Below are 13441 nucleotides of genomic sequence, written 5' to 3' on the forward strand. Positions count from 1 at the left end.
ATAAGGTAGCTTATATATATGTCCATGAAGTGACACTAGGCACAGCAGAGTCTGTACATAAGGTGATTCTGACAGGAAATGATAAAGCAGTGGTGGTTGGGGTTGTAGAGGGGTGGGTTAGTGGGTGGAGGTGTTGATCAGCTTTACTGCTTGAGGAAAATAACTGTTGAGTCTGATGGTCCTGATAAGGATGCTACATAGCCTCCTCCTTGAGTGTTGCCAGTACTCCAGTGGGTTCTATGGAGACATTAAGTAGGCTGTGACTTTACTTCTTGGAGCATAGGAGAGTGAGGGGTGACCTGAAAGAGGTGTATAAAACCATGAGGGGCACAGATAGAGCAAATATGTACACTTTTTTTCCCCAGGGTTAGGAAATTAAGAACTAGAGGGCACAGGTTTAAGTGCAGAAATTTAACAGGGGAAACTATGAAACAGATACTAGAGGAAGTGCTTCAGGCAACATATAAAAGACATGTACATATTACTTCATTCGGAAAGGTTTTCAGAGACAGTCGCAAATGGGGCGAGAGCAGATGAGCATCTTTCTAACAATTTTCTACAGGAGCCCCATCCAGACTGTTCTGTCTGGCTGCATTATTGTGTGGTACAGAAGCTGCAAGGCATCAGACTGCAAGACCCTACAGGAGACAGTGAAAACCACCAAGAGGATCACCGGGGTCTCCCTCTCCCCTATTTCTGACATTTACCAGGAGTGTTGCAGACAAAGAACCCAAAGCATTGTTGAAGGTCTCTACCACCCATCTCACAATTTCTTTAACTCAGTACCATCACGAAGTAGGTACAGGAGCATCAGGACTAGGATTGCCAGACTAGGTAACAGCTTCTTTGCTCAGGCTGTGAAAGTAATGAATACGTTGCCACCACTGTGATCTCATCACTAGGATAGCAAGCTGTTTACTATATTATCTGTGTTACACTTTACTACATGCATTTTGAATTATATTTTATTAATTAATTCATGGTATAAGATTTTGATTTATGTGCTATGTACGATACATGTTGTGTGGGTGAATCCTGATGCGGAGGAACGTTGTTTAGTTTGGATCCATATATGTACAATAAACCTGAACTTGATCTTAGTCAACCTACAGGGAAGATATCAATGAGATAGAGTTCAGACAAAATTTACAAGGATGTTGCTGGGAATCGAGAGTCCTGAGTTGTAGGGGAAAGGTTGAATAGATTAGAACTTTACTCCTCTTACTCCTCACAGCACAGGAGAATGAGGTGAGATGTTATCCAAGGAAATTAAATTATAACAGCTATAGATAGAGTAAATACATACAGGCTTTCCCCTGCAAAAGCTGAAATATTTAACAGTAACTTGTGGAGGAACTTCTTCACTCAGAGTGCTGCGAGAGTGGAACAAGCTGTAGTTAAGAGACGTTTATTTAGATTCAATATGTATGTGTATGACAGAAGTACGAAGGGCTATGGTCCGGGTAAAGGTAGATGGGACAAGGCAGAAGACCAGATCGGCATGGGCAGGATGGGCTGAAGGACCCGTTTCTGCACAGTAGTGCTCCAGGACACTAAACTGACATGGTGAGTTGGACAAAAGGCCTCTTTCCATTCTCTATGGTTCTATGGTTCTGTAACAGTCTGCAGAACAGACTCATGGAAACTACAATGGCAGAGTGGCCACCAACCAGCCTCAATGACTCAGTCAGTGAGCGACTGCTATCGGATGTCTGTAAGTCAATTGCTTGTAGCTGCACAAAAACCAAAAGCTCCAGCTTCTCGGTCTTATGGATTGGAGTTTAGAGGTGAGGGGGAAGAGAAGATGACCTCATTGAAACCTACTGAACCTTGAAAGGGCCAGAACATGGAGGATGTGCAGAGGGCATTTCTCAGTAGTGGGAGAGTCTAGGATAAGAGGCCATGACCTTAGAATAAAAGGGCATCCCTTCAGAACTGAGATGAGGAGGAATGTCCTTGACCAGTGGGCGGTGAATCTGGAATGCATTTCAACAGAATGGCTGTGGAGGCTAAGTTGTTGGGTACACTTAAAGTGGAGGTTGACAGGCTCTTGATTAGTGAGATTGCGGGGGAAATGGGTGGAGAGGGAATAAATAACATCAGGAATAAATGGGGAAGCAGCCATAACCAAATGCAGCAAAACACACTTGATGAAACAAATGGGCTAATTCTGGTCTAATTGGTATAAAATTGTCACACGTGCAAAGATGCAGTGAAAAGGTTGACTTGCATATTGTTCATACAGATCAAATCATTACACAATGCATGGAGGTGAGTTCTTTCATAACGTCTCCTATGACATATGCGATCGTAGCCTTTCCCATGACCATGATTGTTCTTGACAAATTTTTATACAGAAGTGGTTTGCATTGTCTTCTACAAGATGGGTGAGCCCAGCCATTGTCTGCCTGGCGCCAGTGGTTGCATAACCAGACGTGATATAGACCAGCTGCTGGTACAACCACCCCCCACTTGCTCCCATGGCTTCACATGACCCTGCTTGGGCAAAGGAGGGGGTTGCTAAGCAGTTGCAACACCTTGCCTAAAGGTGACCTGCAAGCTAGCAGAGGGAAGGAACGCCTTGCACCTCCTTTGGTACACACACATCTCCACCCCATCATCCATTGAGCTAAAACAAGGAAAAACAGTAATAATGCAGAATAGGTTCAAACTTCAAAGTAAGTTTGTTACCAAAGTAGGTCTGCCACCATATACCACCCTGAGATTCATTTTCTTGCAGGCATTCACAGAAGAACAAAGAAATGCAGTAGAATCAATGAAAAACTGCACACAAAGACTATCAACATCCAATATGCAAAAGAAGACTAGACAGACAGACAGACAAAAAAAAATGCTGAGAACATGAGTTGTAAACGTCCAAGAGGACCACAAACTTGTCGTAGAGTTTGGAGGCTTGCATGCTTCTGTGTTCCGGAGAGCCACGCTGGGTGTTGGTTGGGTATCCCATGCCAAACAGGTCAAAATGGGTAAATGCCAAACTAAATGTGGTTCACTGGTCCTCCAGGTTCAGGGATTCAGCTCACGACCAACAACCCTAACTGGTAAAACAAAACTTATGGAAACAGCAATGAAGAATCCTCCTACATCTGAGTGTGACAGTATTCCTCAGCCTACACCCGGGACTTTCAGGACTGACAGAAGTGAAATCTGAGAGGAAGCTATTGACATGATGAAGGAAGCTCTAACCTCTGCCAGAAAAAGAGGACCTTCATTGCTGCCCTAAATGCTAGCAGAATAACAGGGAGTAAGGATGAGTTGTAAAGTCCTTGAAAGCGAGTCCACAATTTGGGAAATAGATTAAAAGGATTACACTTTATACTGCATTGCTATTGTCTTACATTATTCTAGATCAATCAAAAGTGCATGCAGATAAACAATAAAGTGCAAGATCATAATGAGGTAGATTGTAAGGTCATGAGCCCATCTTATTGCACAAGAGGTCTTATGCTTCATGTCTTACAGAACTATACTAATGCGCACACCTCTTTAGGGTGGGGAGAAAGCCTACAGCGAGTTGGGGACGAAAACGTGAAAAGACCACGCAGAAGGCAGTAGAATAGCTGACAAATGTGAACCCTAACTCACTCCTTTCTTCTGTGCATACTGACTCTGAAAGCTAGCACATGGGTCCACTCACACACACCACCACTACCTCACTTACCTCTGAGATGACGTTGATGCACAGGTCATTCAGAAGAGTTGGGGAGGGCACAACCCGCCCACCTTGAGGTTGAATCCTCACCTGGAACACAGCAGAAACACGCTCAGAGTGAATGGAGCAGGCAGAGTTCTACCGGCTATGCCTGCAGGCAACAGCGAAGGGGACAGAAACACAACCAGACTGTCAAACGACAGAAGGGACGAGCACCGGGAGGCTTCTTTGTTCTACTGCATGACAAAGTCTCAGAGGAGGTACTGATCATCCGCCAGTCCAAGCAGGAATGGCACCAGCCACATGCAAAGTGGAGCTCCCACTGTGCCGCTCCATCATTCACTCCCAGAGCATAAATGGGACAGATAATAGACAAAGTGAAGCTCCCACTGTATTGGGAGCCAGAGTATGGCTCACCTCTATTAGATTACATAGTGTAATTGTTAATATTTTTATTATTTTTCAGTTTAACTTTATATGCTACTTTGTATTTTATATAATTACCTATACACTCTATATGCAGATCCTCAAGGGTGTTATATTAGGGTTGGTAGTGGAGATAAGTTCCCACTACTTATTAAATGCTCCCAACGACATGTGTCCCAAAAGGTCTCTAATAACCAAGTCCAGCTCCTGGCCTTCATGTAGGGCTTAGTTACTAAGCCCAGATGAACCATTTCTATTGACAGGAGAAGAGACAAATCAGGTTACTAGCACTTTAAAACCAGTCGCTTCGGGCAGATGGGGCTCATCAGCCGTGGTTGGCAACTCACCTAGAAGGAGGAAAACTCTGATCTCAAATGTCCACTGCCTTGAGGCTACACCCACTTCTGCGTAAGGTTTCGAGAGTAAACCCCATAAAAACATTCAGAGCTGGAGTCCCTTAAGAAGACCTACATAAAATTCAACACTGACTGGCAACTTCTGCAATACCACTGGTGCCAAACTGTATCAGTCTCTGCTGTTCCTCTGGATTCATCAGCTATGTGAAGAGGGGAAACCTGCTGCATCACCAACAGCTTGCTCTCCATATCATATTACGCTGGCTTGTGTATCACATAGACAGGCAGGACGCAACATCCATGGTCATCCCTGACCAATGGAAGGTCTCAACGCATGCAATCGTTCAGTACGTCCCCTAGTGATTACGGTTCTTTCTCTTTCTAGAAGTGTCTTTGCTATTGCATTATTTGAATAGGGGACATCTGATTAACTCTTATCTACTAATTTGAATGGAATGTCTCGTATCTATGGTATAAGAAGGGCTGAGCATGTTGACCCACCATCTTTTTCTATTCTTTGCTCTTAGTTTCTAGGCTTTTGCTACTCTACATTTCCAATTCCTTTGTTCTCTGAGCACTTATAAAACAATTGTGAAGCAACAAGTTTTGCCCATCTTTCTCGTCTTCCAAAAGAACCCTGGATCAAAATATCAGTATACAACACTATCCTCACCCTCATTCCTAAAGGAAGATACCTTTATTCTAAGTACCTGCTGGTTCGAGACCCTTCCAAAAGTGGAAACATCATCTCCACATCCACTATATCGAGGCCTTTCAATATTCAAAAGGTCTTAATGAGATTCCGCTCCCCCTTCATTCTTCTAAACTCCGGTGAGTACAGGCCTGGAGGCATCAAATACTATTCATACATTAACCGTTTCATCCCAGTATCATTCTCGTAAACCTCCCCTGGACTCTCTCTAATGCCAGCACATCCTTCCTCAGACATGGGCTGCCCAAAATCTATTCACGTTATTCCAAATATGGTCAAACCATCTCCTTACAAAGCTTTAGGATTACACCTTTGCTTTTATTTTATTATTATAACAGCACCACACAGTAACAGGCCTTTCTGGTGCAACTAGACTGTGTCATCAGTCATGCGACCAATGAACCTACTAATCCATTCATCTTTTTGGAATGTGGGAGGAAAGTGGAGTACCCGGAGGAAACCTGCGTAGTCATGGGGAGAACATATAAATTGCTGAATTTAACCCAAGCTGATGGTGCTGTAATAGCATTACACTAACTGCTATGCTACCGTATTCTAGTCCTGTCAAAATGAATGCTCAAAGGAGAATGACAGAATCCTTGGCAGAGAGGCCTTACCTCTCTCATGACTGTGGTATTCGGAGTCTGCAAGACACAAAATACACGGAGAGAGAGCAGGTTAGAACATGGGAATCAATGCCAGCACCACGTTCAAAGTCACAAAGAGCTACAGTAAGGTAAACAGGCAGTTCAGCCCATTGAGTCAGTGCTACCCATCAACTGGCAATACACTCATCTCTGAAGCATCGTCATAATAAACCAAGTCCACCTGTACATACACAGGAATACCTTATTCTATATAGTTCACGATTATTTGCACTATTGTTTTGTTTGCTTTTTGATTCTGTACAGCGAGATCTCAGGGAAACCGGCATCAAATTCCCTGTATGTGTCCACATACTTGGCGATAATAAAGGATTCTGATTCTGATAAAGATATTTACATCAGATACAACTTATCGATGACAGCTCTGATTACAATATCATAATTCCAAGCAAACTGATCTACAGACTCCGAGATCTGGGACCTGACAGTTCCCTTTGCAACAGTTTTTGTCATTTTCCCAGGTTTAGGGTGTCCTTAAAGTTGCCATTGCTTTGGGGGGGGGGTGTAGGTGGGAGTTACTCATGATGAGGCCCCATTACCTATTAAATGCTCCCAATGATGTGCATCTCTAATAGGCTCTGACAATCAAGTTCAGCTCATGGCCACACCTGGATTAGCTACTAAGCCCAGAGGAACTGTTTCTACTAACAAGAGAAGGGACAAAGGCGGGTCACTGGTGCCTTAAAACCAGTCCATCTGGGCAGATGGGGCTCATTAGCCATGGCTGGAAGCTCATTTAGGAGATGGAAAACTCTGGTCTCAAACGTCCACTGCCTTGCGACAGTACCCACTCATGGGAAAGGCTTCAGGAGTAAACCCCGAGGAAAAATCCAGAGCTGGAGTCCCTGAGGCAGTCCTACATTGAGTTCAATGCTGATTGGCAGCTCCTACAATGCTGATGGTGCAAAAAAGTATCGGTGTCTGCTGCTCCTTTGGGTTCATCACAGCTGCTGTATGGGCAATACTTGCTCTCCATGTCATTCTGCCCTGGCTTGTGTATCGTGTAAGCAGTTGGGACACAATATCCATGGTCAACCATGACCAATGGGAAGGGCCCATTGGGTGTCCAAAATGAGGAGGGCACAGTTTCAAGGGGGGGAGGCAACACACACAAAATGCTGGAGGAACTCAGCAAGTCAGGCAGCATCTATGGAAGGAAATGAATAGTCAACGTTTCAAGCCAAGATCCCTCATCATGTCTGGAAAGAGAGGGGGCAGAAGCCAGAATCATCTTTCCACCTACAAAAGAAGCACCCCCTTTTTTTCCACCAAGTCCTCCCCTTGAACCACATTGGCATGTCATCACTGGAAAGGATTAAAGGCATCCTCACCTGGAGAAGGACAAAGTACTTGTAATATTCAGCTGCATTCAATGCACGGAGCCCGTTGCAAGATGTGCGCAAGTCCTGGAGGTTGCGGGAACACGTGGAGTTGCGACTCTGCAGAAAACCTAGCCAGAGAGGGGGAAAAAAAACATTAAACTCCCTCCATCAAATGCTCTACCACCTTTTAATTGTCTTTTCATTACAGACAACAAACTTAGAACACAGAGGCCCTCTGGTTCACCATGTTGTGCCAACCTAGATAAATGCTTCCTTCTCAAGGCATTAATTATTTAAGATGTCCTTCATGGTGGCGAGGTGCTTAATGGAGCTGACTGAGTTCTAATACATTCAACAATTACATCTACAGATTTTTCTGCGTCACTGTTGGAAATATCAGTGGGAAGTGTATATAGGAGGCTACTACTGCAGAGGATCAAAAGCAGCTGCAGAAATTTCTGAACTCAGTTCCATTATGGGCGCTAGCCCCTCCAACATCAAGGATATCTTGAAGGAGCGATGCCTCAAAAAGGCAACTTCTATCATTAAGGACCACTATCACCCAGGACATGCCCTCTTCTCAATGCCAGCATCAGGGAGTAGGTACAGGAGCCTGAAGGCACACACTCAACGATTCAGGAATGGTTTCTTCCCCCTTCCCATCAGATTTCTGAATGGGCATTGAACCCATGAATACTATCTCACAATTTATTTCATTGAACTATTTTATATAGATGCATATTTCATTCACAACTTACTGCAATTTCTTCCGATTCTGTGCAGTAGTAGGTGCCCCCATACACACTTGCCACTGACATCTCCAAAGGCAATGCAGAAAAATCTATGGATGCAATTGTTGAATGTCTATGTACACAGGCACACACTTAGTGTAATTCACAGTATTTTTATTATGTATTGCATTGTACTCCTGCCATATAACAACACACTTCACAACAGATACTAGTGATTTTAAACTTGATTCTGACTCTGAAAAGGGTTGATTTGGATTTACTGCGTAACAATAACTCTGCCATGCAATCATGATATTTAAATTAAGTCAAACGACATCCAAGTGTAGATGCATCAATGAGGCCCTCTGTGGTTGGGGTCGACCATGGATGCTGCATTCCAGCTACTACATGATTTTTCATTTTTAAATCTTTTTTATTGATTATTATTGAGATCAACAAAAAAATACATTAAAGTAATCAAGTCAACATGCCAATATGTACAATGAGGAACTAAATTACCAAATAACTGATTAACAAAGCTAAACAATATACCAATAATAATAAGAAATAAAGTTTTAAGAATTTTTGGGGGGAAAAAAGAAAGAAGGAAAAAGAGAACCCCTGCTAACTACAACAAAAAAAAACCCCACTAGCAAAAAAAAACGAAAAGAGAAAAAAAAACCCATGGGGAGCACAACCCCAGAGCTATACGCCATACAAGCTTCCATAAAAGAAAAACATCAATCCACCAACTCAAATCCAATTAAACAATTAGAAGGAAACCATCTTAATGAACTCAAATCAGATGATAGTAGCGGGTCAAACAACCCCACCTTCTCTCAAAGTCAAAACGAGGATCAAAGGTTCGACTTCTGATTTTCCCCAAACTAAGACCTGAAAGAACCACTGTATCAAAGTGGGAGCAGACACATCTTTCCATTTCAATAAAGTAGCCCTTCTGGCTAATAATGTAACGAATGCAATTACATGTTGGTCTGATATAGAAATACCATGATTATATTGAGGGATTATACCGAACAAAACTGTCAATTTATTAGGTTGTAAATTAATTTTTAAAGCTTTAGAAATTGTAGAGAAAATAGATTTCCAAAACTGTTTCAATACAGAATACGACCAAAACATATGTGTCAATATAGCTGTCTCAGTTTTACATCTATCACACTGACTATCAACATTAGGAAACACTTTAGACAGTCTCTCCTTTGTCAAATAGTAATGATGTACAATTTTAAATTGAATTAAAGAGTGACTGGCACAAATCGAAGAGTTAACCAACTTCAAGATTCGCAACCAATCCTCCGTTATCAAGGTCATGATAAGCTCTCTTTCCCAATCTTGCTTAATCTTAAGTGAAAGGTAATTGTACTGTTGTAACAGTAAATTATAAATTTACTCAATAAAACCTTTCACTAAAGGATTTATTTTTAAAATAATATCCAACAGGTCAGAATCCTGTATATATGGAAAATTACTTAAATATTCTTGTAAGAAATGTCTGACCTGAAGATATTGCAAGAAATGTGAGTACGAGAGAGAGTATTTAGTTACTAATTTCTCAAAAGACATCAATCGGCCTTCTTGGAAAAAAATCCATGAAGGAATAGACTCCTTTATTCCTCCAAAGAAAAAAGGTAGGATCACTTAATGAAGGTTTAAATAAAAAATTTCGATAAATTAAACTAAGAAGGTTAAATTTTTTGAGATTAAAAAAATTACGAAACTGGTACCAAATTCGTAATGACTGCTTAATCATAGGATATAAATTTAGATTTGAAATTTTCGCCAGTTGTACAGGTAAAGAAGGTAAAAAATGAGGTTAAGTAAAATTGTTTCACAGCTTTCAATTCCAAATCAGTCCAAGGTGGTCATTCATTTTTATCAACCAAAAAATACCAAGAACACACATAATGCATATTAACAGCCTAATAGTACATTCTTAAATTAGGCCGAGCAAAACCTCCATCCTTTTTTAATTTTTGTAAATGATATTTTCCAATTCTTGGTCTTTTATTATTCCAAACAAAAGATTAAATAATAGAATCAACCTGATCAAAAAACTTCTTAGTTAAAAAAATAGGAATATTTTGAAATACATTTAAAAATGTTGGTAAAATCATCATTTCAAACTGCATGAATTTAGCCAGCTAACGAAAGTGTAAGTGGATTCCATCTATAAAATAATTGCTTCATGAAATCCACTAAAGGAACTAAATTAACTCTATAAAGGTCTCTGTGGTTTTTAGTGATAATAATACCTAAATATTTAAAAGAGTCCGTAACTTTAAAAGGAACGTCATCATATATAAAAGCAGAATCATTTAGAAGAAATAATTCACTTTTATGAAGGTTTAATTTATGTCCCGAAAACTTTCCAAATTCATTTAATAATTTCAATAAACGAGGAATGGATTCTTCAGGATTTGAAACATAAACTAAGATATCATCAGCATAAAGGGAGATCTTATGAATAGTCCCATTTATGGAAAATTCCATGGATATCTGTAGCTTCATGAAGTGCAATGGCCAAGGGTTCCAACACCGAATTAAATGACAGGGAACTTAACGGACATCCCTTGTCTCGTACCCCCCGAGAGTCGAAAAAAAGAGATCTGCAATTATTAGTAGTAACAGTAGCAAAAGGGCTTTTATATATCATTCTATTCCACTTATTAAAATTCAGGGCCAACCAACTTAACCTGTTCTTTAACAGATTTGACATTGTGGCCCCTGCCCATCCCCCACATGAGTCATCTGTTGTCGGCCCCCAACCAACACATATTCCACTCTCCCCTCCTACCCCTTCTCACAGTCCCCCACTCTGCTCTCATGACTATATCCCTTCCCCACACGAAACAACCACGGTGGGTTTCACAGCTGAACAGGTGAGAAGACAACTGAAATGTCTCAACCCGAGCAGGGCTGCAGGACCGGATGGTGTCAGTACCAGGGTGCTCAAAGCCTGTGCCCCTCAGTTATGTGGAGTACTTCACCATGTCCTCGACCTGAGCCTAAGGCTCTGGAGGGTTCCTATGCTGTGGAAGACGTCCTGCCTCGTCCCTGTGCTGAAGAAGCCGTGCCCCAGCGACCTCAATGACTACAGACCGGTGGCATTGACCTCCCACATCATGAAGACCATGGACAGACTTGTTCTGGAGCTGCTCCGGCCGATGGTCAGGCCACACTTAGGTCCCCTCCAGTTCGCCTACCAGCCCCGATTAGGAGTTGAGGATGCCATCGTCTACCTACTGAACCATGTCTACGCCCACCTGGACAAGCCAGCGAGCACTGTGAGGGTCATGTTTTTTGACTTCTCCAGTGCGTTCAACACCATCCGCCCTGCTCTGCTGGGGGAGAGACTGACAGCGATTCAGGTGGATGCTTTCCTGGTGTCATGGATTCTTGATTACCTGACTGGCAGACCATAGTACGTGTGCTTGCAACACTGTGTGTCCGACAGAGTGATCAGCAGCACTGGGGCTTCAAACGGGACTGTCTTGTCTCCCTTTCTCTTCACCATTTACACCTCCGACTTCAACTACTGCACAGAGTCTTGTCATCTTCAGAAGTTTTCTGATGACTCTGCCATAGTTGGATGCATTGGCAAGGGAGATGAGGCTGAGTACAGGGCTACGGTAAAAAACTTTGTCACATGGTGTGAGCAGAATTATCTGCAGCTTAATGTGAAAGAGACTAAGGAGCTGGTGGTAGACCTGAGGAGAGCTAAGGTACCGGCGACCTGTTTCCATCCAGAGGGTCAGTGTGGACATGGTGGAGGATTACAAATACCTGGGGATACGAATTGACAATAAACTGGACTGGTCAAAGAACACTGAGGTTGTCTACAAGAAGGGTAAGAGCCATCTCTATTTCCTGAGGAGACTGAGGTCCTTTAACATCTGCCGGACAAACTGAGGATGTTCTACGAGTCTGTGGTGGCCAGTGCGATCATGTTTGCTGTTGTGTGCTGGGGCAGCAGGCTGAGGGCAGCAGACACCAACAGAATCAACAAACTCATTCGTAAGGCCAGTGATGTTGTGAGGATAGAATTGGACTCTCTGACGGTGGTGTCTGAAAAGAGGATGCTGTCCAAGTTGCGTGCCATCTTGGACAATGTCTCCCATCCACTACAGAATGTACTGGTTAGGGACAGTACATTCAGCCAGAGACTCATTCCACCAAGATGCAACACAGAGCGTCATAGGAAGTCATTCCTGCCTGTGGCCATCAAACTTTACAACTCCTCCCTTGGAGGGTCAGACACCCTGAGCCAATAGGCTGGTCCTGGACTTATTTCTTGGCATAATTTACATATTACTATTTAATTATTTATGGTTTTATTACTACTTAATTATTTACGGTGCAACTGTAACGAAAACCAATTTCCCCTGAGATCAGTAAAGTATGACTATGACCTTCTCTCTTATAACAGTAACTGTACCCACTTTTCTTCTTTCACGCACTACAACATCAGGCATACTGCTAGTGTCTTCCAAAGTGCAGACTGATGCAAAATACAGGTGTCCCCCGTTTTCCCAACGTTCGCTTTACGACAGCTCACTGTTACGAAAGACCTACACTAGTTACCTGTTTTCGCTAACCGAAGTGTGTTTTCGCTTTTACGAAAAAAGGCATTGCGCGCGCGCCCTGAGCAGCCAAGCTCCTCCCCCGGAACTGCATTCTAGCCACTATAGCTTAAACATGTGTCTGTGAGCATCTGTGCTTTATCTGGATTTATTTTGTGCATCCGTTAGCAAGGTGAGTTCTAAGGTATCGGAAAAGCCTAAGAGAACTCGTAAGGTTGTTACGCTTAGCATAAAACTAGACATAATTAAGCGTTTTGATCGTGGTCAACGAAGTAAGGACATTGTCCATGCATTGAACTTGCCTGCGTCCACCATTCACACTATTTACACACAGAGAGAAAGAATCTTCAAAGCTGCCGATGTTACTATTGGTTCTGCTCGTAGCAAAGTGGTCTCTTCTAGTCGGCATCCAATAATGGATAAAATGAAAAGTCTATTGCTTGAGTGAATTGATGGGTGTACAAAGCGTGCTGTTCCGTTAAATTATCTTATACTTATGGAAAAATCTGTCAGTCTTTTTAATAAGCTGAAACAGAAAGCACTGGACAATCGTGATGAAAGTGTTGCGAAAGTGGAATTTAAAGGTAGTCATGGGTGGTTTGATTGGTTTCTGAGAGAAGGGCAGCTTCATAGTTTAACGTTACCGGACAGAGTGCTTCTGCTGATACAGAAGCTGCCGAAAAGCTCCCAGCAGAACTGAAGAAAAAAAAATTACAGAAGGTGGTTATTCGTATAAGCAGGCGTTTAACTGTGACAAAACTGCAATTTATTGGAAAAAATTGCTGAGCAAGACATTTATTTTGATAGAAGAAAAGCAGGCTAAGGGACACAAGGCATCAAAGGACAGATTTCCCCTAATGCCTATTATTAACGCCACTGGTGATGCCGTCCTTAAGCCTCTGCTAGTGTACCATTCAGAAAATCCGAGGGCACTAGAAGGTGTTGATAAGAA

At 42.3% G+C, this 13441-nt stretch overlaps 2 protein-coding genes across 4 annotated transcripts in view; one reads left to right on the forward strand and one right to left on the reverse strand.

Annotated features, from left to right (window-relative positions):
- LOC134339020 (histone H2AX-like) overlaps positions 1-13441 on the forward strand; it is a 622359-nt gene that overhangs the window by 564237 nt on the left and 44681 nt on the right. The gene's annotated exons all lie outside the window — the stretch shown is intronic.
- LOC134339131 (tectonic-3-like) overlaps positions 1-13441 on the reverse strand; it is a 77550-nt gene that overhangs the window by 33952 nt on the left and 30157 nt on the right. For all 3 annotated transcript variants that reach the window (XM_063035474.1, XM_063035472.1, XM_063035475.1), the window contains exons 7-9: positions 7164-7282; positions 5785-5811; positions 3683-3763 (exon numbers count right to left, since the gene is read on the reverse strand). In XM_063035474.1, coding sequence (XP_062891544.1) covers positions 3683-3763; positions 5785-5811; positions 7164-7282 — 227 coding nt within the window. The remainder of the gene's footprint in view (positions 1-3682; positions 3764-5784; positions 5812-7163; positions 7283-13441) is intronic.

This window comes from Mobula hypostoma, chromosome 28 (assembly GCF_963921235.1).
Source record: "Mobula hypostoma chromosome 28, sMobHyp1.1, whole genome shotgun sequence".
Classification (NCBI taxonomy): domain Eukaryota; kingdom Metazoa; phylum Chordata; class Chondrichthyes; order Myliobatiformes; family Myliobatidae; genus Mobula; species Mobula hypostoma.